Here is a 27,837-nt window from a genome sequence, read left to right on the forward strand (position 1 = left end):
AAAAGTAGAGTTGACTGTGTTTTTGACAATCTTTTCAAGAGCAGTTGCTTCTTTACTTAAATATGACAATCTTAAATATATAGGGCATTTTACTTGGTCCAAATTTAGCAGGTTTTTCTAATTTAGAGATCGTAGTGTTAACTGCTTTTCTAATGATATATGATGAACAACCAAAAGCTATAAAAATACTTTTAATTTTATATAAATCTTTCGTAAACAACTTCTTCGAACAAATCTTGTGTGCTCTCAATTTTAACAGGAAATTGAGCCAGTTTTTTGGGATTAAGGTCAAAATGACTGATAAGGAATATATTGGCTAGCAAATGTATTTTTCTATAAACAGTAGTAAGCAACTCAGTAGATGTACGCAATAAATGAACATCCAAGAAAGGTAAGCAACTATCTTTTTCTTTTTCAATAGTAAACTTTAAATTTTGCTGTAAACTAGATATTTTGCAAAATAATTACTCAATGTCGTAATTTTCATTGTAAGATACAAAAATGTCATCAACATATCTAATATAGTTTATTGGTTTTTAAAACTTAGAAAAAAGCATAGATTCAAAGTATCCAACAAAAAGTTGGCTAAAATAGGGTCAAGTGACTACCCATTGCCACTCCATCTATCTGTTTATAGATATAAGAATTAAAATTAAACTAAACATTTTTTACTGCCATATTTAACAATCTTAGACAAACATTTTTTGGAATAGATGGAGCTGTAAGATCAGAATTATAGAGTTAATTTAAACATATGTTTATAGTTTCATCAGTATACTAGTAAAGTGGCTGTTAAAAGAATACATATTATTTGGTATTAAAGCATTTTTCTTATGACTTCAACGAATGAGAAAGAGTCTTTTAAACAAAAAGTGGAAAACTTATTAGAAATTCGTTCAAGGATTTTATTCAGTAGCTTTAAAATTTTATACTGTACAGAATTACTCATATTCAACATGGGTCTAGTTGGGATACTGGTTTTGTCAGTTTTAGCAAAATTGTACAATCTCGGACTTAGAGAACCTGAAGGACTAACAGATTCATACAGATCTTTAGCCTTGTAACCTTTGGCATACCAACTTCTAAGTTCTAGTTGTTAAGCTCGCTCAATTTTAACAGTTGAATCACAACTTTCAAAGTTAGGTCATTTTGCATCATACTAGGTAATCACATAAACTTTATGACGTTGTATATAGCGCCATCTAGTTATCTTGAACCACCCCTGCCCTACTGAACAATCTTTTGCAAGTTGTACGATTCGTCCTGTAATATTAGCCGTTGTACGAGCACAGGAAAATCTTGTAGATTTTTTGTTCGACGGCGTACCACGCTGCCATGCTGCGAAGATCGACGAGTGCTGTTTGAATTCGAAATAAGTTTAAAAATATTGATATTTTCTTATAAATTCTAATAGTTTATTTATTGTACTTTAAAGCAGTAGTCTTCAATATGTGTACCATTTATCACATTAGTAAAACTTTTTAGCGTAAAAAATATTTTGCTGTCTGAAAAAACTATTTAAGTTAAGGTTTTGGAATATCTTTTGTTTGATTATTTCCTATTATAAAACGGTAAAAAAAACATAAATTTAAACTATATCACCTAAAACATTAGAAGTTGTGTTTTCTAAATACGGTTTATAACGTTTTCTAGTCTAGCATGTACAAAATTTGCTTTTAATGTTTAGTGTTTAAAAGCAAAATTATCATAGACCACGTTAGATTGTGAACCTTAAAGTTGTGACGTTTTATAAAAACATACCAAAACCTTAAATCAGATCTACGCTTTACTCGTACTTTTTCAAGAAATGAACTACAGCTTTAGTTAACATTGGCTTTTATGAAATTTGAACATACTTTGGGGAGGGTTTAAAGTGTAAGCCGAGTTTGTAGCACTGCTAGTAACAAAGCATTAGAATGCTTCATATACGTGCAATTTTTACTGGTACGCTTCGCTGAAACTTTCTAGTTAATATTTTTATCTATATACATTAATGATCTACTTTTTATACCCTTACCTACACTTTTACCTTAAGCCTCACCCAAGTTTTAACAGCTTTATTTAAACAAACTGCTAAAGTTTCAAAACTTATGCCAAAGTTGAAGCTACTAAGTAAAGTAGCTATTTCACATACATCTAAACATTAGTAGCTTTTTTTTTTTAATTATACCGTTATAAAAAGTTAGCAAATTTAATTTGTTACACGAAACTTAAGTGTAAATTAATGCAAAAAAACATTAAATTAACTAATTTAACTTATACCAAAGTTAAAAGTTAACTAACCGTTATTAGCGAAGACAGACACGACGGAAAAGAGAACTAATAAAACGGTTAGCTTTATTCAGGTAAAAGTTATTTTTAAATGTATCTATAGCTAAAAGTGTTATATAGTTATTTATTTTTAAAAGCAGCCTTCTTTTTATTTTATAATGGTAAACATTGAAAATCCTTAAACAAAAAACAGTTTTTACAACACTTGTACAACTAAAAATGTTTTAAACTAAAGGTACATGAAAAATAAATTGTTGTCCTCGAGCAAACATTTGTTAACATGTTTGGTTTAAAAAGACAATTTGTACTGCTCATCCAGCTTTTAAACTGTACAAGTAAAATAATACAACATTGACTCACCTGGATAAAGTTTGGTTCAATTGATTTTTTTTTAGAATAAAATGTTAGTAATTTTGTTTAGAGTTAGTTATATCTTGTTATTCTCAAATACCACGGGTTATCTAAGTTTTTTGAGTTTGTGTGTGTGGGTTTGTTTTTTTCAACGCATTGTTTTGTAAGCTTGGAATGTAAAATACTTTTTACTTATACTTTCAGCTTTTTACTTAATGCATAAAAAATGCTATAATTGTTAATTAAATGTATGTAATAAAAATATGTAAAAAATTTGTACAAAAGTTTGAAAATAAGAAAAATTAAATATAATGAAATAATTTTTTTCAATCAAAACAAATATATATAAAGACAAATTTGTTTTGCTTATGTAGCTCAGATTTAGATTTAAAAAAACATATAGCTTGTTTTAGAAATCAACAAGCTATATAAAAGTTTATAACATTGTATGAAAGTTTGACAAGTTTAAACAAATTAGCATCTTCATAGGATAAAGAAATATATATTTATTTTCAAAAACAAGTACTTTAGACTTTTAGAGTAAAGTTTAACTATGTTTCAATATTCCGAAAGTTTTTTTCAGACCAAGTCCTTAGACCAAAATTTTTATGTGCTTTTTTATCGTTTATAAACAAAAAAAAACATTTGAATCTAATAAAAATAAATACAGTTTTTAGTTTATTTTTAGTAAATTTATTTTAAATAAATATTAATAGTTTTGCATAAATATCTAACTAAATATTCAGATTCAAGTTAGTAAATTTTTTAATTTCAAAAATTATCAAACCTTTCTAACAAACCATTTTTACACTTACTATCTAATTAGAAACAAATGGTTAGCAAATTAAATAGATTTTATATGATTTTCGTGTATTAGTAAACAGAAACAAACAGTATAACAGTTTAATAAAGCTTAAAAGATACAAAAAGTGATATTTTTTTTTATATGTTGTCGACAAATTTATAAAAAAAGTCATTTTGTTTTTATTTTATAGAAAAAATTGTTTTAGTAAGTACTTTATGTAGACCAGCAAAAAATTAAAGTTGTAATCATTTAGTAAATAAATATATAAGTTATAGAAAAAAGAACTATAGATAAAAATCATAGAAAATATCAGCATATCGTTGCTTAACTTCAAGTATAAACTGGTCATTTAATGTAAAAACCTTGTTTCTGATAAACTTTTTTAGTTTTTAATTGATTTCGTTTAGTTAATTGTTTTACAACTAAAGATTTAAACATTTAAATGATGAAAAAAATATGTGTAATAGCTCGTAAGAAGCTTTATAAGCATGTGGTGCACGACTCGATAACTGAAAGGTTCCTTTGTGTACCAAGTCCTTAGACCAAACTTTTTGAGCGCTTTTTTATCGTTCAATAAACAACATGACGATACAATTTTTTTTGGAAACAATTGAGTTTATATAAAATTTTGCTTTAAAAAAACTATTTGAATATAAATTATTTATAAATACTATAACGCATACCGATCTAAGTTTAGGAAACTTTTTTTTATTAAAACCGCTATATTTAGGCCATACTTAAATTTTGGCAAGTATTTTGACCTTTTTTGAATTTATTGTCTATTAATAAAATTTTTTGAACAACAAAAAAAAGACGCTTTAAATATGTGTTAGGACCTGGTGCACAAAAAAACTTTTGGTTATCGAGTCGAACACCACGAGTACCTTTTAATGTCTTGTCCAGGTCCAGGACAAGTATGTTTTATTTTTTTAAATTATATAAAACATCAGTTTTATGCTTTATTTTTTTTTTATGACGATGAATTTTTTTTAACGATTTATTGTTACTAAAAAGAGGTGTATAAAAAATTTTATCACAAAAATTGATAATGAAAATTTTTAAAAAATGCGTTACAATAATTTTTAATTAGTTCAGTAGTAGTACTAGATTTTTGATTTGTTTTAACAAAAATTTCCACTTGTTTAATTTAAAAGAAATAACTTAAATTAAATTTTATCACATTTGTACTAATCGCTTTTATTTTGAAAATTGAAAACTTTATTATTCTCCCTTTACACTTCATTTTATTGTTACTTTATTTATATTATATTCAATTTGTGTTACTTCGTTAGCTTTACATTGTTTTTTTGTTGATAATACATTTCAACCACTAAAGCTGTAAAGAGCGTTTGTTATGATGCTCAGTCAGCTGTTAAATGAATTGCAATTGGCCAAAACAAAATTCTATTCATGAGAGTTTTCTTTTTTTCTTTTGAAAAAGTATATTAAATGCTGTAAAATACCAAGACCAGTACTAAACATAAATTTTTTGGTTTGAAAGATGGGGTCAAACTTGACTTCTTGCTACAGATGTGAAAGATCTGAACTGCACTCTGATGGAAACAAAAATAACTGTAAGTACATTTTCTTGCTTGAGAGAATTTGTATACTAATTTTCTTTTTTTTTTAACTTTTAAATTTCTATTTTTTCTGTGTAAGAAAATTTTATATTAAAAAATTATTCTTAAACACAGTTTATATATAAGGTTTTCATTGTTTACAAAATGCATGCATATAAATAATGATTTTTAAACAAGATTTTGATTTTATTTAAGTAATAAATGTTGCTGGTAAAACTAGTAAAATTATCATTTATGTTTTTATTATTTTATATCTTAAAAGTTAACTTAAAATAATATTGTTGTTTTTCTACAAAAATTTTATGATATCATTTTAGTTTTTGGTTTTATCTTATTGTAATAACTATTTTCATTTAAAAATGTAGTTTAGATTCATAGAGTGTAAAAAATTTTGGACGTATATATATTTTTAGACTGTAAATAATAAATTACAAATGTTTTTATGACAATACAAGTGATAGTGACCATTTAAGTGGATTGTTGATTTATTTTTGTCACAGTGTTGGCAAATACTTGCTTGGGTTGAGCTTCATGATTTTCCTACACTTTTTAGTTTTAAATGTTGAGATTTTAACCTTGTGAGTGTTTGCCAAATGCAGGTCACCATGGGATTTTTTTTCAGTTAAAATGATAGTTTTTTATTTATTTTTTGGTTAGTTAAATGTTAATTTTAAAGGGGCAGGTAGAACTACAGGGGATGACAAGTTGCTTGCTTAACCCTCATAAAACGTTTATTGTTGTAAAGGGAAGTCTGATGTTTTCCTAGCATAAAAAAATTATTATCTGAAAAATTGAGCATATATGTTAATCTTTTTTCTTAGGTGCTACAAATACTCTTAGGCCATTCAGAAAATAAAGTAATTACTTATATCTTTATAATTTAAATTTTTAACTTATACACTAAGCTAAAAAATACAATTACAAATTTAAATTACAAAAATATAAGCAAAAATAAGTTTTTAAATTAATTCAAATGATACTTATTTAAATTTTAACCATCATCAAAAAATAGTTGAATAAAAATTATATTAGGGCTTATAATAATTATTTCCTAATTTGTATCATAGCTAAAAATTTATAAAGGAAAACTCATAAAGTTTACTTAAACTATGTGCTGCCCCTCAATGTACTTTAAAGTATTCAACAACTTAAATAAATTTAATAAATGAATTTTTTAACACTAAAGTTATACAGAAAGAGCTGAAAATAAAAGTGTATGAATTAATTTTATGTTTAGACTTGAAAAAAGCAGTTCTCTTGGTATTAAAGACATAAAGGGTGTCAAGTTATTTCAAATAAAAACTGAACTAAAAGTAATTAAGAACATTTTGCAGAACAAACAATATTGTTTAACTATTGACATATTTTAGTTTGTGAAACAAAATATTTTAACAATTGATGAGACTGCAATTTTTTCATAGTAAGTTTTTTCTTTATATTATTTGAAACAAAAACTATGTGCTGCCCCTCAATGTACTTTAAAGTATTCAACAACTTAAATAAATTTAATAAATTAATTTTTTAACACTAAAGTTATACAGAAAAAGCTGAAAATAAAAGTGTATGAATTAATTTTATGTTTAGACTTGAAAAAAGCAGTTCTCTTGGTATTAAAGACATAAAGGGTGTCAAGGTATTTCAAATAAAAACTGAACTAAAAGTAATTAAGAACATTTTGCTGAACAAACAATATTGTTTAACTATTGACATATTTTAGTTTGTGAAACAAAGTATTTTAACAATTGATGAGACTGCAATTTTTTCATAGTAAGTTTTCTCTTTATATTATTTGAAACAAAAACTTATTTTAAAGAAAAGATCTTTGAATTGTTTAAAAGAAATGACAAGTTGAATTTATAAAAGATAGAAATAAAGTTAAAAAATAGGATTTTAAATAAAAAAAGTATATATATAATTCAAAATATTTTTAATATTTATGACCATACCTATGAAAGTTAGTATAAGATTAAAATACGCAATAGTAGATAGAAAGCTTCTTATTGGTCAGATCTTTAAGAATAATCTACTTGAACTTACCAGCTTTGAACCTCCACCATATAGCTCAAAAATTATTTTGAACTTATTTTGTAAAAAGTTAAAAAATATGATTGGAAAAGATAGAGCACTTAAAAAAACCAACTAGACAAAAAGCAGACCTTCTATGGCCTTCATCTTTTGTACAATTGATATTTCTTTTCTAAATATAATTTGTAATTAAGCTAAGAAGTTTTTGAACTTTTTAGAAAAACGAAACAATAAAATAGTAAGCTGTTCTAATTTAAAAAACATAAATGCTAATCTAAATTTTAAAACTATATCTTATATTTATTTAATACTTTTAAGGTAAAGCAAAACATGCAAGCAAATATCAAGCAAGAAAAAGGCCCAAAAACATTTCCTTAGCAAAAGAATTATCAAGTGAAACTAACAAGTAAGAATGTTTTCAAAATTTGTGCAAGGAGTTTACTGGTTTTATAGGGTTTCATCAGAAGTTTTTTTATTTAAAGTTAAATAAAAGTTAATTTATTAAAGTGTGCACTAAATAAAGACTTAAAGTTTTACTTATGTTATCATACTTTTAAAATGTTTTAAATAAAATTTTAATTTTCTAACTAAAAAAGAAAAAAATTTCATTGGCTGTGTAAAAGAACTTAATTTGTAAGCCTTTTTTATATATATTTTAATTTTACTGTGAAGTTTCACACTATCAATTAATTGTTGTGAAATGAATGCTAAAATAAAATTCTACTTTATTTTTAAACCAAAAAATTTTTTATTTTAATTTATTCTTAGATAATTTTTTTTTCAACTTAAAGAAACAAGTCTTTTCATTAAATGAAATTTTAATTTTTGAAGAAGGTAGTAAATTAAAATTATAAAACAAAATTTCACTAACTTAACAATAATACAAAAATGCTGTAAACAATAAAAATTAATATAAAGTATAATACTTTATAAAACTTACTATTACATTGGTAATAGAAACAAACATAAACGTTTTGATTATAGGCAGACCTTATTTGATAATTCTTGAAAGGTTTTTATTTTATTGTATATTGTAGAATATATCTATGATTATTATTTTATATATTATTTTTATAATTACAATTATAAAACAAAATTTCACAAACTTAACAGAAATACAAAAATGCTGTAAACAATAAAAATTAATATAAAGTATAATACTTTATAAAAATTGCTATTACATTGGTAATAGAAACGAACATAAACTTTTTGATTATAGGCAGACATTATTATATAACTCTTGTAAGGTTTTTATTTTAAAGTAGATTGTAGAATATATCTATGATTTTTTATTATTATTATAATATTTGAAAGTATATATTATATAATTAAAGAATTCCTGCTAATATAAGCTTAACAAGTACTCTTTTGACAAGCATAACAAATTTTGTGAAGATGTATTTTTTAAATTTTTACACATGAAATAGTTATAATATTGTGCTCTATCACATTTTTTACTCACTTCCTGTAGGATACTAATGCTATAGCAATAGATTGGTATGTTGCTAATAAAAAATACAAAATTAAAAGTTTAAATACACCAAAATCTCATACAATCACAATAGTTTTTAGTAATTCATTTCAATAATTATAATGGAAATAATAAAACAAAATATTTTAACTTAAGTGTCTGTATTCATAAAAGATTTTACAAACACAATTAAATTATGTTTTATAGTACAAACTGTTAAAAAAATGTTTAACTTAAAATTGACTTATACTGATAAAAAGTTTATAAACCAATTCAAAAGTCATTTTAAAAACTAAAGAGACAATTTCAAAAGCTTTAAAGACATAAGTATAAAAAAAGTAAATAAAAATTATTTTTTTAGCACTTCGTTCACACTACATGGGGTGCACAAAAACTCCCCTGTAACACCTCCAAACCAGCAGTCAGGGGACAACAACAACAAGAAGGACCACATAGCAACCAATAACCATGACAACAAGACAAAGCAAAATAGTGGGGGCGGTTTGGAAGACTTGTTTGACAGGTACAATTATAACTTCAAAAATTGTTCAAAGTTTTTGTTTTGATTCAAAACTATTAAAGTAAATTTCAAACCACTTTTTGCTTATTGTTAAAATATTTTTCTTAATTGTTTTAATCAAGAATGTATGCAGCTTTAAAATTCTTTAAAAAAAAGATGATGTCTATGACTTTGAATTTCATATTAGTTTTAATTTATTGTAGCAAAATAAGTTGGCTTTCATATGCTTTTTTTTTGGTTTATTATTTAAAAACAATAGTTACTTGTGGAAGGTTTTAAAACAAGGCATATAACAAAGTTTCTAAAGAAAAAAATTAATGCCTTTAAAACTACTTACAAATGCACTCTAACAGATACAAAGATGAAAAAAGAGAAGACTTGATCGGGGTTGACGGAATTATCCTTTTGTGTAAAGACTTGGAATTAAAGCCCACTGATTTTGTTGTCTTAATCATTGCTTGGAAGTTCAAGGCTTCAGTGCAGTGTCAATTCTCCAGGTTTGTTTAATATTTTTTTTGTTTTTGACATTCTAATTAAAAATTGCTTAATCTATGTATACTCTTTAAAAACATTTTTATTTACACAATATCTTGTTCAATTTACTGTCACAAGGTTATTATTACATTTACTTTGTTGTTTCTGTTTATGTTTTTTTTTTACTAAAATTTAATTTGTACATTTTTATTTTTAGTATTATCCTAAAATATTTATTTTAATTTGAAGTGTGTTTCTGATACATTTTAAATACTTTGTGATGAATGTTTTTTATTTTTTTTAAACTACTTGAACATTTTACATCAAGTTATCTCTTTTTAACAATTTTAAAAAAGTACCAGAAAATCTAACTTAATTTTTTCTTTTTCTATTTGACTAGTTATTTATCATGTACTTACTATAAAACATTTATTTATAAACCACAGTAGAAATTATGATTTAAATTTTTCAACTACATAGTGGTATGATGTGTATTAACTGGTAGTTGTTTTTTATAGGTGTTGTAATCTTGAAGGCAGTTTTTATTTTTTAATATTTTTAGAATTGCTACTTCCCAGCACAAAATGTATAAAGTATTGAAATTATTTTCACTTATATCATTTTTTAGCAGGCAAACTGGTTCTATTTTACTTTTTGATTAATATGAATTTTTAAAGTTTATTAGGAAAGACCTTATGAACTATAAAATGGATAGATTAAAAAATATTTTTTAATACAGTGTACACTTAAATATTTATACCAAATTATAATTTTTACCAATCAAACAAACAGAAAAGAATTTATGGAGGGTTGCAAACTCCTTAAAGTCGACTCAATAGAATCCTTTAAATCTAAGCTACCTCAATTAGAAGAAGATGCTGTCAAGCCTGCAAATTTCGAAGATTTGTACAACTTCACATTCCAATACTCCCTTGATATTGAAACTGTTAGTGTTTTGTATACCATTTACTCTTATGTTGTTGTTACAAACAACTTATAAATTAAAAGCTTTATGTAAAAAAAACTTAACAGTATTAGTGACTCTTTTATTTTGAAATTTAAAAGATATTCAAACACTAAAATTTACTGTTATAACACTTTTACTTGACTAACATAATGTTTAACATACTTAGCATTACACTTTGTGTAATAAACAGCACTGTTTAAATTTGTAAAATCGAAAGAATTTACTTTTTTATTTTATTAAATTCATCTGGTTTATAGTACAATGTTATTTTACTTATTTAGTTTTTTATAAAGTTTTTGTTTTAAAACGTAGATATTTTAATATGTTTACAGATAATTTTGTTTATATGTCAAGTCTGATTAGTTATTTTGTATGTCATAATCTTAAAAGTAAGTTTACAAAGTTTACACTGATTACGACATAAAAATTTAAAGCTTTGAAGCCTATATAAGGAATTGGTCTGCCAAAATTGATTAATATTGAAGTTTAGTTATGAGGAAAACTAATAAAGATCATACAAGCTTTCTGTTAAAAATAGTTACAGTTTTTTTTTTTCTAGTTTTTTTTTTTGCAATCCTAATCTGTCTGTGCTTTTACGACAAATGCTGTAAAAATAGTTTAAGTTTTATGTGTCAAGCAATGTTGAACTAGTTCAAACGTTTTTCTTATAGTTATATAAATGTTTTTACGAAAACACTTTGTATGACATGCGTAGTTAGTAAAAAAATTATATTTAATTAGTCGACATTTGTTCAAAAAGCCTTGTTTAAACTTTTCTCTTTTGAGACAATGATTGTCGAAACAAATATAAAGCATCAAAATAACCACGAATAAGAAGAAAACATTTTATGACGAATTCAATTAGAAAAGAGCATTGCTTTTAAAATCATTTCAAACTAGCAAAATCTCATTTCTTATAAATCTTTTTCTATAATACTTTTGCGACAATATAATCAATACTTGCCAACATATTCTTAAATAATGTTTATGCCAATACAAAAGAAAATCCTTTTTAATTTTTAATAAGCTGGGCCGAATAATACCTTTTGTCGGTTTGAAAACCTTCAGAGATGTTTTAACCATATTTTTGCTGATATAATAAGTTGTATAAATAAGAATCGATAATGTGTTTTTGTTAGAGAGAAGCTAACATATGTTGTTAGCACTATAACTTATGTTTGAATTCGTACACCTTTGTTAAGAATTTTTTTTATTTGGCGACCTTACAGCATTTAAGAAATTTTATGTGGTGTTAGGTTTGTTAAATATAGCCATAAAAATTTATCATTTTGAGAAAATATTACTGCGAAACAATTTACTTTTGTTTACTATATTAAACGTATGATACACTTAGTTATAAAAATAAAAAATTGTAACCTTTTATCTGTACATACGTTTTACATAAAAAAATATAATAATTGAATGTAAAAAGTTACAAGAAAATTGTTAAACAAAAAATAGTTTGATAGAAATATTACTAGGACTTGTAAAGTATATCTTGGTTATTCCTAATGATTTTTTTCAACGTTTTGTTCATACAGGGTCAGCGAAATTTATCAACCGACGTTGCAGTTCAGATGTGGAGTATAGTGTTTACAAACAACAAGCCGTTCATACTGGATGACTGGATTATCTACCTCAACGAAAATAAAGTTTGTTTGAAATAAACTTTTTGTAGTTTTTTTTAACATTGAAAAAACAAAATCACTCTAAAGTGTTTATCCGAACTTGATGTCATAGTTGTGCTTATTAGTTAGTTATATACCCTTTAAAGTTTTTCTATTTCTTGCTAGTTATTGCCCCTCACATCGGCCACTTTAGGAAGCTCTAGTTTAAGTTTTACCTCATGATGTAGCAAGCCAAACTTTATAAAATAGCAAGTTAATGAGTAAAAGTTCCCAAATATTAAAAACGCCACCCCTCTTTCCTTTTCCCTTATTCCCCGACCGTCCATTTTGATACTCTTTTTTAAAGACTTCTACCTCAGTTTAAATAATTTGTTTTAGTAAGTAATTTTATTTACTATAATAAAGTTAACACCATGTACCAAAATTAAAAGATTCCTGTAATTTTTTTCTTCATCAGATCAAATTTTGCATTATAAATATATATTTAGTCTATTTTCTAAAGCAATTTTTATAATGGTCCTTTTAGTTAAATTGTTTTTAAAGTTCATACTTTATTAAAAGTGGTTTTGGTTTTTTGATAAAAAAAAAATAAATTTTTATAGTTATGGGTTGTATAAAATAAATAAACATAATAAAGCTTTGATGAATTAAATTGTAAAATTCTTAAAATTTGTGCTTAGTTTAAAGTAAGCTTAAAAACTTAAAATTATTGTTTTGTAGGTTTTCTTTAGTTGTATATTTATAAAAAAGTAAAGAAAATTACAAATATCTTTAATTGTGTTACAAAAATAAAGCTAAAACATGTTTTTCAAAATACACTTATCAAATAATTTGATACTTGAAGTTTATTACAAAGATGTGAATTGAAATGTGTTTTGAAATTTTTTTTTAAATTGTTTATAAATTTTCATAACATTATCTAATAAATACGACTGCTTAGTAGAATTTATGCCCTTGGTTTGTATGAATTTTAACATCTTGTTGTTTTATAAATTGTGAATGAAAACTTTTGAAAATTGACTTAAAAATTTTGTTAAATTATAATGGTTTGCTTCGTTTTAGTTATATCAGCGAAAAGTTAGCAAATAAATTGAAAATTAGTTTTTAATTATATATATTTTTTCAATTTCTGAACTATTTTGTATTAAAACGGAGTTTTTTGAAAACTTATCTTTAACTATTTTAAAGTGTAGATTGTTGCTAAAACTAACTTTGTGCTGTTATACTAAGGTTATTATATAAAAAAAAAACAGCTAATTGATTATACTTTCTCTTTTAGAAAGTTTTTTGTTCCGTAAAAATAAATTTAGTTCATTTACAAGATAGTGTTTTATAATGTGTACCAAGTCTGATGTTTACAGCACTAAAATAAGTAATTTACACCAAAATATTTTTATGTGAACAGTATTTTTGATTTAAAGGCGGAAACTACTGCTTTGATACATATTTATTTTTATGTTGCATCTTAACAAAACACAGTTTTTTATCTAATGCGTTTTTACAACATTTAAACTTACACCTTTACGTATGAGTTTGCAACTCAATAAATAAACCTTGTTTCTATGTTAATCTTAAAAACATGAAAATAAATTCTTTATAACAATTTATGTGTTAACATTAAAAGTTTTAAATAAGGTTTTAGAACAAAATTTTTAAATTGTACCAACAATGCGTGATAAGTGACAATGTAATTATATTCTCATCTGACAAGACTGTTTAATAAAATAAAGTATTTTTAAATCTATCTTGTGACTAACATGCAAGTTGAAATAAATACAAGCGGTTTAATTTGGAACTGTTATAATTTGATTGTTTCGACTAACTTCAGTAAGTTTTGTAATTGCTTAATCTATTTTATTTGTGATAAGTTATTTTTTTGTAACTTTGTTTAAAAACTTTATCTATTATGTTTGATTTGTATCATTCCCATTTATTGACAATTAACATATTAACGTGTTACTGTTAATTAAGGAAACAATTTTTCTAATAATGTGTTTGTCAAGTTTTAACACTTACTAGTCATTACTTCGCAAAATAAAATGAAATCTGTTTTTAAAGTTAGTTTATTTTTTAATAAAATGAAAAGTTTTTAAAATTTATACTAAGATTCATTTGATACGTTTTTTTTTTGTAATTGAAAAGTTAATTATGATGCAGAACATTAAAAACAATAAAAGTAGTTATGAGCGAAATCATATAATTAAAAATGAAGTGTTTTATACAAATTAAGTTAAGATGGATGTTTTTTTCGGAATAGTGCAATACTTAATTAAAAAACTGAGGTTAGCTGTATTTTTTAAAAATTTGTAAAGTAATTTAACAATAAAAACCGTAAAACGTCAAACGTTATTTAATTAATTTCTCACCCAAATCTATAAACTATTTTTGTTTTACAATTGACTTGAGGAAGCTTTGAAACTTTTTTTAGATTGAAAATTTTTTTTTAAGTTTATTTTCGATTTACGTTAGCTGAAGTTAAAATACAAACACTATGAGAAATTTGCCGATAAAAAAATAGATGCTTAGTTTGAAATTTAAAAATTATAGCTGCTATTTTGTAAAAAAAGTGTTTACAAAGCACTCACGCTGTATTAGTTAAATATTTTACCTAAAAGCAGTATTTTCTGATGGTATTTTGTTTTGCTGAATGCATATGTTTAAACTTAAAATTCATTTTTTCAAATTGTGTCAGTTAAAGTTAAAGTAGCTACTTCTATTATATTTCAACTTTATTAAAAATAATTAATTAATGTACAAGTCCTTCATTAATTTAGATCCAAAAGTTCTAAATTATTTCGAAAAAAAAAATTCAGGAAGTTTTTTTTCAAAAAACAAATACTTTTTCGATAAATACCACAAAAAGCGTTTTAGTGAATATAACTGTTTTAGTAACAATAATAATATTTTTGTAATAATAGTTTATAATGATATTATGATATTTTTGTGAGTTAAACTGAAACAAAAATTTCATTAACTATTGCTTTTTTGCTGATTTTGTGTTTTTTATGAAAGTTTAAAACAAACAAAATTGAATTTTTCTATATATAAAGGTAAACATTTTTCGAAAGCAATTGGTTTATCGAAAAGTTTTTCTTTTCTAGAAATTATAATTCCAATATAGAATATTTGTTATGGTCATTTCTCATTTACTTCAGTAAACAATGTATAAACAATGTATCTAAAAAATACATTAGTTTCCTTTCTTTTTACTTAAATTTTTTTGTTGTGTAAAACTTTCAGTTTAAAACAACTTAAGTGATGTTTTGAGATCTTATATATTGTTTTGAATAAAACAAGTTTGCTATATACTACAATAAACTATACTTGATACTTTTGTTTAAATAGTCATGATGTGAAATCTTGTTTTCAATATTTTTTATTTTAATGTGGCATTAGTTTTATAATGATGAGTTACTTTGTATTAACTACAATGAAATTTTTTTTTTGTGATTTATAAAAAAGAAAAAAACTTAGCTTAATATCTGTAGAGGTTACAATACTTTGCTAAAATATTTCTTAAAACTTTATCAAACTTGAAACTTAATTTTGAAGTGAAATGTAAAAATGATCTTGTAACATGTTTATTATTCTGAAAATCTAAAAAATAAAATCTTATCATTACTGAAATGTTGGCAGTTAAAGCAATAATAATTTATTTAGTTTCCAATAACTAATAAGAATTTAATGTGATTTTATAAGTTTTTATTTTAGGTAAATGATGTTGATAAGTAATATGAGCGTAATACTTTATGCTATCTAACTTAAAAAAATTGTTTAATTCAAATACAAAAATTTATAGTTTACACTTTAAAAAAAGTGCTTATTAAAAATAGTTTTAAACACAATTTTTGATTTTAGCAACAGACAATAATTTGTTATATTGTGGACTAATTAGTTTACATTTTAGGATTATTCCATAAATTAGTGTTTAGTTTAATATTTTATTTTGGTTATTCAAAGGTACGTCGTGTTACTAACATATGTTTTAGCTATCGTAAATATAAACATTCATAATTTAGAATATTTATTTCTTTGTATCCTAATAAATGAAATTTTATTTTAATTAGAAAATATATGGAATTTCTTTTATTCTTGAAAATATTTTTTTTGTAGTGTCAGTTTTTTTTCTTCTACAATAATGTACAAACTTTTTTGACATTCGTTAAGAAGGGTAATAATTTTATTAATGTTTAGTGCTTATGGTTTAAATAAATATATTATTTTAAATAGTTTTTACTATAACTCTAGATAAAAACTGTTTTACTGTTTTAGAGTTTGCAAAAGTTTAAAAATTTTAATTTATTTTATTTGCTTAATTAGAAGTTTTTTTTTAATTAAAAAAATAGGTTTGTTTTAGTAGATAGTTGTTATTACATTTTAGTTTTATGAACATTTGTGCTTTTGCTAAACTGAAAATAGTTGGGTATAAAATCAAAAGTTTAAACTTGGAAGTCGTTTTATAAGATTACTGTTAAGTAAGCTCCCAATGTAATTTTATTCTTATATAAAATTATATCAATACACATAACATGTTAGTTTGCAATTAAACTCTAGTTTAACACTTGTTTATAAATAAAAAATGTTTTTAAATCAGCCTTGTGAATATAATGCAAACGAAATGTTAATACTAACGGTTTTATTTTGAAACTATATTAATGTTATTTTTTTAACTAATTTGTATTTAAAATCTTAAAACATTGCTTTTGTGTGGTTAGTTATTTCTTGTAATTTAATTTTAAAGTTGTTTTTTTAAGTTTTACTTTGAATCATTTTATAGCTTACTTTTTACCGTTCATATAGGAAAAAATCTGACAAGATACACTGTTTTCTAAAGCTTTCTGCTTACTAGTAATCTTTTTGGTTAAAAAAACATTTTTGCAGGTTATTTTGTTTCATAACGTGAAAAGTTGTCTCAAAAGTTTAAACAAAGATCAATGAGTTGTGCTTATTTCGTTTTGAAAACTAATAACGTTGCAAGGACATTATAAACCACAAAAACAGCTATAAGCATAGTTATATAATTAAAGAAAAAAAGCTATATATAGATTTGACTAAAAAGCATGTTTTTTGACGGAATGTAATAATTAATTAAAACACTGGTGTTAAGTATATGTTTTTACAACTCTTTAGTGTTTTTCAATGATAATGACCGCAAAAATCGCAATCTAATCGCTTTTTTGACACAAAGCTTTAATTAAATCTTCTGTTCTCAAGTTACAAAACTAGCTAAAAATTAAAAAAAGACATACTTGATGTAGTAGGATGTGTGTAAAAAAATCTGAAGTTTTCAATTAATTATAGTAATAGGTTTAAAATAAATAGAATACAAAACCGTATTGTTGAAAAAGAAAGTTTTTTTCTTGGGTGGTAAGCGAAAATAATTAGGCACAAACCACTTTATAAAGTAAACAGGAACAACACTTTTTGTTTAATCATCTGCAGTTTTGCTAACTGTGTATTCTTTTTCTAAAATAAATTACAAATGAAATACCTCTTTATAGAAAAAAAAGAAGTATTTTAAAGAAAAAAGTTATGCATATAAAACTACAAAGTAGCTACAAATTTAATTACATCAACTTACTTTTGTAATTACATTGGAAAATGGTGTTTAAACATTTAATTTTTTTTGTTACAAAAAAAGTTTTGTTAGATGTTATTTCTCACCTACCTTTGGTATATAATATATCCAAGTCTGCTTATGAATATCTGCTTGTCTTGTTTCAAACAATTGTGGCTATAAGTTACTTTCAATATAAACGGTATAATTTTGAGCACTTATGTACTATTAATTTTAAAACTAAATTAAGGTTAGTAGTACTACAACAAAATAATTTATAATATATTTATAGTTAAGCAAATATGTATATACTTGTTTATCTTTTTTAAATAATTTTATTATGAAACAGCCTCAATATAAACCAGGTTTTTTTCTTCTCATTGTTTTGGTTAAATCTAGTTCATCAATACTATAAAAAGTGAAATTTTATCTTTTAGTAAACAATAAATATTTAAAAATAGTTCTCAGATGATTACAAATAAATTTAGCACTGATTTCACAATATTTTGAACCTTCCTTATATTAAAAATATACTGGAAATAGACTTAATTTGACTGACGAAAAAGATTAAACATTTAAGGGAGATATTTTACAAACTTGACAACTCAATAAATATTGGTCAGAAAATATGTCTAAAAATGTTATCTAAATTTTAAATTATTTTTAAAAAGAAAATTTAAAAATTTAGTAAACTTACAGTATAATTAATTATTGTAGAATAAAACGTTTTAAATTTTATGTAAGTCTAAATTTTTTGGTTTTTTCTTTAAAATTAAATTGAGGTATGTTGATAAGTAATATTGATGCAATTCAGTTTATAGTGTCTAAACTAGAACAATTACTTTATATATATAATCCATAATGATCATTAAAAGTATAACTCAAAAAAATGCTTTTATTTTTTTTAAAACTTTTTTTTTACACCATTATAACATTAATGCAAAATACTAAACTATGCTAAATTGCGGACTAATTTAATTATAATTTAACAAGTTTCAATGAAGTAAATGTTTACTTTAACATTTTTTGTATATTTTAAATATGTCTTGAAACTGACATATGGTATAAAGTTGCGAGCTTACGCAAACATAGATAATGTAAATTTAAACTATTGATTTTATTTTTACTCACTAAACTTTAATTTAATTAGTACACATGTAATTTGTTTTGTTGATGAAATGTCAAAAAATGTTCTAAAATGTTTAAGTTCGTTTTTGTAAATTAATTTTTTTATTTATAATAATTTAAAAGCTTTTTTTTTGTTTTTACAAAATTAATTTATTGGTTATGGTTTTTATTACTAAATTAATTTAATACTTTTCGCACAAGAATATAAAAAGGCTGTTAATTAGTTTTAAGTTTTGTGAAATGTATATAATTGTAGCCGTTGTTTGGTTAATTAGTTATAACTCTAAAAAATCTTGCTCTAAGTTTAACATTCAAAAAGTAGTTAGACGTCAAAAAACAATTTTATAAGTAGATTTTTTAAGCTTTGTATTTTTATACATTAAAACTTGTTAAATTTAAAGCAGCATACACAAGTGAAGCAATTAAACTCTAATTTAACACGTTTGTATAAATAAAAAAGTTTATTTTTATGTCGCTAACATGCATGCTAATCTATAATAAATGTTGTATTTTGAACTGTTAGGTTGTTAGTGTTTCAAGACTGACTTTTACTAAAATTGATGCATTTGCCTTTTATATAAAAGTTCGATGTTACATGATTGGTTTTTATGATTAAAATGTAATTGTTTACAATGATTTCACGTACTAAAACTTCGTTAATTATATAAAAATAATTTTATCTGAATGTTAGTTAGTTTTAAATTGTTTATTAGTAAGTAGTTTAATTTAAAACATATTTTTTTGCTTGTGGTATATAACAACAAAAAAGCTACTTTTCATAGCTTTTAGTTATAAAAAAAAAACTATTGTTAAAAATTTAAAATTTTAAAGTAATATTTAATGATTTAATTTTTTACAAGCTATATACAAATTTCAAGTTTTAAAATTTAAAAAGTTAAGAAAGTTTTCATTTAAAACAACATAAACTTCACAAAAAAATCACAAATCAATTATGTCAATTAAGAATTTTTTTTTTCCTTAGCTGGTTAGAAAAATAATTATGCACAAACTAATTTATAAAGTAAACAAAAACAATAAAGTTTTTCTTTATTTTGTTGAAGTTTTGCTAGCTATGCGTTATATTGGTTAATGTTTTGAAAAATTTATAAACATTTAGAAGTTAAATTTGTTATATATCAGTTGAATAGTAGCTGTATTTCAAAAACTTCAAAAAAAGTGTATTTGTTTATTTAAAGCTTACGTTTAAAAATTAGCGATATATTTTTTTTAATAAAACGTAATTACTATGAAAGCTATATCAGGTTCTGTATTAATGGTGGTTTTTGCTATTTATTATTTATTAGTAATTTGTGTGTTTACTATACTTTTGAAAATGTAAAACATGTTTTCTTAAGTTTTAATGTAGCTCGTATAGGTATATGTTTATTTATAAATAGTGTTTTTATTTTGGCTAGAAATAGTTTATATCAAGCTTTCACAAAAAATTTTTCATAAAACCCCCTTAAAGAAATAAAAAACTATGGCCCCCTCCAACAAGATGTATCTAGTGCAAGTTAGTTTTTTTTCTTTCACCATCAACTCTAGAATATCTAGTATAAGTTTTAAATTATGGCCCTCTGTGGCCCCTATACAACCCCTGCCTCCAGTCTTTGCTACTTATGGCCCCCTAAATTTCAGTAATATAATAATTTAGGAAACCTTGGTTTATATAAACAAATTTGTAATTGTAATGTAGTTAACTAATTTTTGGAAATTACAGGTTTTAAGTTTACTCAGTTTTATTATTATAATAAAAAATGTACTTATGATTTTGCAACTATTATCTGTTAGATATACATATATAATTTTTTTACTAGTAGAATACTAAACTTTTTTTTTTTAGAATTTTCGTAATGTAATTTGTTAATTTGGTAGTTGTTTTTCTGAAAACTTACAACAATAAATTATCTTAAAACAAGAATTAATTTACTTTTAATATTTCTTAAGTTTGTATACTTTAGATGTTAAACTTTCTTTGTTTAAAAAATAATAGAATTGTTAAATAAAAACTGAAAGCTCTACTATGTACAACTAGTTTAGTTTTTCAGATAAAATAAATTTTAAATCAACTAAAGCAAATTAGAAATATTTTGTATCATTTTACAAATTAAATTATTTTTTTACATCAGTTTACATTCCTATCGTAAATACCGGATTTTCTATTCGATTAAATTTTGTATTGAATGTAATTTATTTAAAAATAATTTCTTTAAGAAAAAAAGTAGTAATTTTCATGTTTCTAAAAGTTTTAAAACCTTAAGTTTGATTTTAGTTGAGACGACTTGACCAATCATAAAAGCATAAAAAGTTTGTTTAAACTTAAATCCATGTTCTATTAACTTTTAAATCGCAAATTCAAGTATGAGTTTTGATTTAGATAAAACAAGTAACTTTAGAAATTAAAATTTGTTACAAAGAAAGCTAATCATTAAACTTAGAAAAAATTAGAATAAAAAATTTAGTTCAATGATTCAAAAATAACTTGCATTAAATAAATTTATAAATAAAAAAGCTTTTGAGGCCAAATTGTATTTGCAATTAAATTTTATTAATCACATTTTTTTATTCATATAGTTTAAATCGAATATTTAATGTGAAATGTGTTTCCCAATACAAAAAGTTAAAATGTTTTGGTTAACGAAGATCATTTTTGCTTAGGTTTGGGCAAAAATGCTTTGTATAAACTAATTTGTAAATATACGATTATTTACCCATATAAGTTTTTTATACCTTTATAAATAACAATCAATGTTTTTCAATAAAAATTTTAATATATTTTCACTGCAACTCATCCGAAACTTACTGCAGACATTTGAAGTAAAACAATAGTATTTTTAACTAAAAACGATAAACTTAAGAAAACTACTTAAGTAATTAGATTGCTGTGGAAAACTAATCAACATTTTTTTTCTTTTTTACACTTTAATATAAGTCTGGTTATATGAAAAATACTTTATAAGCTTTTTATTAAAATTAATTGTGGCATAGTATTAAACTGTAATAAAAGGCATGTAAATAATTTAATTATTTTTTTAAACTGCATAAATGTGATTATCTTATCAAAAACTATGTTCTAATCTTTAATCTGATTGCAACATACTTTTTTTTAAATAAATCAAAAATACGTGTATTATTTTTCTCCTTTTAATGGTATTCAACAACAAACAATAAATATAAAATTTTTAGTGTAATCAAGTCTGTTTCCTATAATAAAACGTCTTTTTTGTATTTGTCTTTAAAACTTACAGGAGAATATAAGATTATAAAAAATGTATTTTATTTTTATCTGTCAAAATGCTTCTGCTTTTTTACTAATCTTGGTAAGTGCTAAATGATTTTTGCTGATGGTGAAGGCTTTTTTTTGCTAAAATGTTGTTGTACAATAGGTGCTGGTGTTATATTAGGTTATAATAAACATTTTAAATATAAGTTGCATTTGCTTCAAGTAGTATGTTTTAATAAATTTTGTTAAGCAACATTTTTTTTTGTAAAACAATTTTATTAGACTTCCATGATATTGCTATTTTTTTGAATTTCAACGTGTCTTGTTTATAACGCAGTTTAACTTTTGAAATGATAGTACAAAATGTTATATTAAAATGTTTTAAAATAGTTTTGTAAGTTTGAACTCGTTTTCATAATTTTTAAGTAAAAAAGGGCCTATTAAAAATAACTGTATAGATAAAACAAAAATATGTATCAAAATCAGTTCAAAAAAAAACTATTTAAAAATAATAAGTGACTTGAAAATTTAAAATTATTTAGAAAAATAATTGATCATAAGTTTTATAAAGTAAATTAGCAAATTATAAATGTAATCAAATTGAAGACTAACTTGCTTTGATAAAGTTTATAAATAAAAAGCTTTTTGTGGTAACATTACATTTTAATCAATAAAATTTATTAAGCATATTTTTATGTTTTATTTTTACTTCATTTAACTATATTTAACAATAAAAAGCGTAAAAAGTCGCAGTGCAATTAAATTTCGATTTGTCACGTTCGTATAAATAAAACGTTCATATTTATCTGACTACTAACATAATATATAAAGTTACAAATGTGAATATAAACGGTGTAATTTTCAACAATTATGTATGTTACTTGTTTTGACTATATGACATTTTAATACTTTCATTTCAAAAAAGTTATATACATATTGTAAACTTTTTGTTTTGAAGTTTGTTTTATGATGTTCCCTTAACTTCACTGGTCGTATGTATAGTTTAAAAATAATTGAAGTTTTACCTTTTCAAACTTCAACAAAGGAAATGTTTTTGTCTACATGCAAATAAGCTTTTAGTTTTAGAAAACAAAATCTTATTACTTTTTTTATTAAACAATTTTTTTATAATATTTTAGTAGTTTAAACAGTTTAGTTGTTTAGAATTTTAGTTTGAATTTATAGTTTTTTATGTTATTTTGAACTTGAAATGTGTTTTTTAAGTAAATGTATTTCAAGTGTTAGTAAGTAGTTTTCTACTAAAAAAACTTGGTTTTACATATTGTTTTAAGAAGTAGTTGTACAAGATGTTAAAAGACATAATTTAAAGGTTTTTGCACATTTAAAAAAACTGAAAAACTAAGTATTTAAAACACAAGTTATTTTTATATTTACCTAAAACTTTTAGAAGTCTTTGTTTTTTTAATTTCTTTATGTTTTAGAAACTTAAATAATAAGCGTACTAAATTACAATCACAACAGAAATAGTAATAATATTATAACAAAGTCGTTTTATTGTGTTTAGAAAAAATATGATATTTTAAAAAGCTTTACAAGGTTTTTTCAAAGAGACAAAAGTTAAATATGCATTTAACTACTTCGAAAATAAATAATTTTCGAAAGTAATGTTTTTAATTTCAAATCGTTTTATTGATTATAAAAAAATACTGTTTATTTTTGTGATAAATGTTTTGTATTTTGTTACAAAGCAAGTATTTATAACAAGGAATTCTAAAGCTTCAAAGTCTTATTTACAATATTTATAGTTATATTAAACAGATAGCGTGTAAGTTTGAAATTAAATTCTAAATCAGCACATTGCTATAAATAATTCGTTGTATTAGTCTTATGGCTAAACTCATATGTTATAAAGTTTAAAAATAACTTAATTATGTACAAGGAGTTTGAACTGTTGATTTGTTGTTGTTTAGACTAGGTAATTGAATTGGAAATTGCTTAAATAGCTATAATTGTGATTAGTTTAGTAAACGTCATGTTTTATGCCTTTTTTTTTTTGTTTTTATACATAATTTGTATACTAAAGTTGTATCCGTTGATACAAAATAAACTTTTTTCTCATTAGTTAGAAACTTTATTTTTACTTCCTATTTGAAGAAGTAATGTATTAGTTTTACAAACTAAACCTCTCTAATATAAAAATAGCTATACGTTTTTCTTTTAAGTACATTATAGTTTTTCTTTACAATTTTTAATTTCTATCTAATGTTTTACATCATTTTTCAAACAAGTTTTAATGTAGTTTTAGGTGTGGTTACTTATTAATGTGTGCTGATTTTTTTAAAATACAATGTAAAATTTGTTGTTAACAACTGAAAAAGTTTTTGCGTTGAAATGGAGCATAAATTAACACAAAAACAGACCAAAAAGTTTTTATATTGCTCTTTTTTTTTTCGCTTAACAAGTTATGATTTAAAAATAAGTTTTAAAACCTGCTTTAATGGTAACTTTTTTAACAATAAAAAAAAATTGTAATAAAACTAATAAAAGTATTTACAAATGTAATTTCATAAATAAAGGTTTTGCTTTTACATATTAGGTTGAAAAAACAACTGGTTTATTGACTGTGTAATATTTAATAAAAAAATTAATATGAATTTTATATTTATTGATTTCGATTTAGTTGTCAATTTCGATGTTACTATAGTTTGTTATTTACTTTTTAACTATGATTAAAATATGTAAGAAATGCCTTTATGCCGGTTTAATCAAAGTTTCAAGTTTTGACAATGCTTATTTTAAAACCAACATGTATTTGATTTTACATATTATGTTTAATTTAAAGTACGATATTTATAAATACTGAAATTTTTTTTCTGCTTAGACCTATTAAAATGTTATTGATTTAAAAATAGATATAAAATTTAAAAGACTGCAGTATAATAACTGACAAAGTTGACTTTCAAAAACATTATTATGTAAATTGTTAATAATACAACTTTATGTTAATAAATTTGACTAAATAACAAAAAAAATTAATACAATTTCTCTGAACCAGGACTTTTAAAGTTTGTTAATTTTTTACTTAAGATTTTAGTATTTTGATTATTTTAGTTCTGTTGAATGCAACTAATATAAATGTTACCATAACTTTAAGCACAATATACATGATATTGTAGAAATGCTTACATTATTTGTTTAAAAACAGATAAAACTCTGTATAACAATCAGAAATTTTGTTATGTAGGTTCACGTTAACATATTTGACTAAATTTATAAAAGTTGTAGATGAACAGATTTTTTCTTAATCAGAAATTTAAATCTTTGTTAAATTTTACTGGCTTTTTTAATGTTTCACTAATTTTGAGTCAAAATAATATCATACTTTAGTAAAGTTTGATATAAAAAAATAAAATTTCAACAGGTAAACAGAGTATCACGTGATACTTGGTCCATGTTTCTGGTTTTGTCGTCAGAAATCAGCCATTGTGACGATTATCACAACTATGACGTCACATACGCCTGGCCGAGCGTGTTCGACGAATTCGTCACCAAGCAGTTGCAAGTTTGTTTGAGTTTGTCTTTTTTGTTTATTAGTATTACTTTTTGAAAAACAATTTCAAAGTTTGGTAATTATTTTTTTTTAAAGTAAGTTATTGAACATTTATTATCATTAATAATAAGGTTAAAGTTTTTTTACTCAAAAGTTTATTCATTAGTACGGTGTAAGTGTTTATAAATACATTTTAACGTTAACTTAAAAGATTATTTAAATATGTTTTTGTTTTATTAAATAACTATTTAGTTTTAAATACGAATCGAGTTTTATGTTTTATTGATATTCCAACAAATATGATTAAGTATATAGGTAGAGAGGTTCATCGCTAGTACAAAGGTGTCTTATAAACAGGGTTGGCACAAATTCGGGAAAATCAGGAAAAGTCAGAAAAAAAGTCAAAAGTCAGGAAATTTGATATAAACATGTTCTTGATAAGAAAGTTTATCATCTCGATAAATTGCTTTTTGGTAATATTTTTTTCAAAATTAAATTGCTTTTGCAATTATTTTTTTTCAGGGTCTAACTGAATTTTTAAAATAAATTAAAATCGTCTATGATCTCACGTGTATGTTTAATATGTGATAGAGATACAATTATTTTGCTTATAGAGGTGTTTATTGCATATCCATCGATAATACACAGATGGTTGAAATGGTGCAATGGAAGTTATATGATTGAGTCAAAAGAACTGTTGTTTTAACCTGTATAAAATTAAGTTTTGAAACTTTACACAATTTTAAGTTTTTGTATATTTGTTTTCGACAAGTTTTAGTTAAGAATTTGATGAAAAAGTCAGGAATTTTTTTCAGTTCAATCTGTGGCAACCCCGAATAAAATACTTGTTTAACAAAAAGTTTTTAAAGTAATGACTCGGTTTAAAACTTAAAATAAAGTTTACTAACTAAGAAAACTTTTAGGGTTTAGAGAAATCTTGAATTGCTTTTAGTATAAGGTTTATTGTTAATCTAACTTTATAGTTAAAGTGAATTAACAAAACTTTAAAGAAAATAAACAAATTTAAAACATTTCCACAAATCAAAAAAATAATAGCGAACTTAAAATAATAAATATTCTGTATTAAAAAGTATACAAAAAATCTAAAAGTATTTGAAGCCTTTAAATATAAAACTCTGTGCGTTTAAATTTTTAAAAGTTAAATTTTTTGAAGATGATAACAACAAACGTTGAAAACAGATTTTTTTTTCAGAAAATCGAATCCACTCAAGAAGACTGTTGATACAGCAAAGTGCAGTACCACAAACATTTTCGCAAAACTTACCTACAAAAACAACATTCAAGTGAAAAATACTTGAAATTAATCCTTGCTTGTACGTCTTAACTCATATTTAAACGCATTAAGTTTGCTTAAGCGCGTTTAAGTCGAGTTTTCTAGTGAAAGTTTGAAGTTTTGTTTGCATTAAGTATGCTGGTTTTGCCGACTTGTTTTTAACAGTTTTTTTTTTTTGAAATTAAAACATGTTTTCGATATCTGTGTTACGTTTCATTCTAAATTTATAAATGTATAAGCTTTTCACAACTTGAGCCCATTATAAAAAGGCAAAAATGCATTATAAAATATTTTTTGTTTTAAAAAGTTTTAGCCCTTTAAGTTCAAACTGCATAAAACATGGTTTCATAAGTTTTATTAAAACAACATATAAACACTTAAGCGAAGTTTAAGTCTTATGCTTACTGAAACATTAACGTTTTGTTTCTTTTAAAGACTACTGGTTTAAAGATGACAACCTTTTGCTTAAGTTTTGCAATTTTACACACTATTTCTATCAAAAATTTATTGGTGACTTTCTTTTTTAGTTTAAGTCACCAGTTTTAAGAGATTTTTGTCAAGATTTTAATGAACTTTCACTGAAATTTTGTAATTTTCGTTTTTAAGTGTTGTGATTGACATCTTTACAGTTTTAAATCATTAAAAAAAAACTATGATAGTTTATTATGAACGAACTTTGGTGTACTTTTATTAAGCAGTGTTCGTTAAGTCTTATTTTCTGTTAGCAAAACTTTAATATTTTTTAAGCTGTGTCTCAAGTTTAACAAAACCAAGTTCACTAAAATTTGACACACTCTTAATTTTGTTTTGAAGTCTCAATATTCCTAAACTACCATCTGTTTTAAATTAGTTTCATAAGAGTTTAAATTGGATCAAATAAAATTTAAGGGTTTTGAATTAATATAATATTCAGAAGCATTTATTGACATTTATGAATAATTAATAGTTCTAGTTTTTATGTAATTTAATGTCAAAACCATAGTTGTTAGTTTATGTAACTAAATTTTTAAATTATTAATCTTATTTTAGTGT

The 27,837-nt window shown here is 23.3% G+C and overlaps 1 protein-coding gene across 1 annotated transcript; it reads left to right on the forward strand.

Moving 5' to 3' along the window:
• The first annotated feature begins 4,880 nt into the window (after positions 1 to 4,880).
• Positions 4,881 to 27,837, forward strand: LOC145831534 (DCN1-like protein 3). Its single transcript, XM_082938818.1, has 8 exons — positions 4,881 to 5,001; positions 7,351 to 7,438; positions 8,865 to 9,026; positions 9,377 to 9,520; positions 10,290 to 10,443; positions 12,006 to 12,116; positions 25,383 to 25,523; positions 26,725 to 27,837. Exons 1-8 carry the CDS (start codon positions 4,929 to 4,931, stop codon positions 26,752 to 26,754), a joined length of 903 nt encoding a protein of 300 aa, XP_082794944.1. The 5' UTR covers positions 4,881 to 4,928; the 3' UTR covers positions 26,755 to 27,837.

The sequence above is a fragment of the Thalia democratica genome, chromosome 1, assembly GCF_965202585.1.
Source record: "Thalia democratica chromosome 1, ktThaDemo2.hap1.1, whole genome shotgun sequence".
In the NCBI taxonomy this organism is placed as follows: Eukaryota; Metazoa; Chordata; class Thaliacea; order Salpida; family Salpidae; genus Thalia; species Thalia democratica.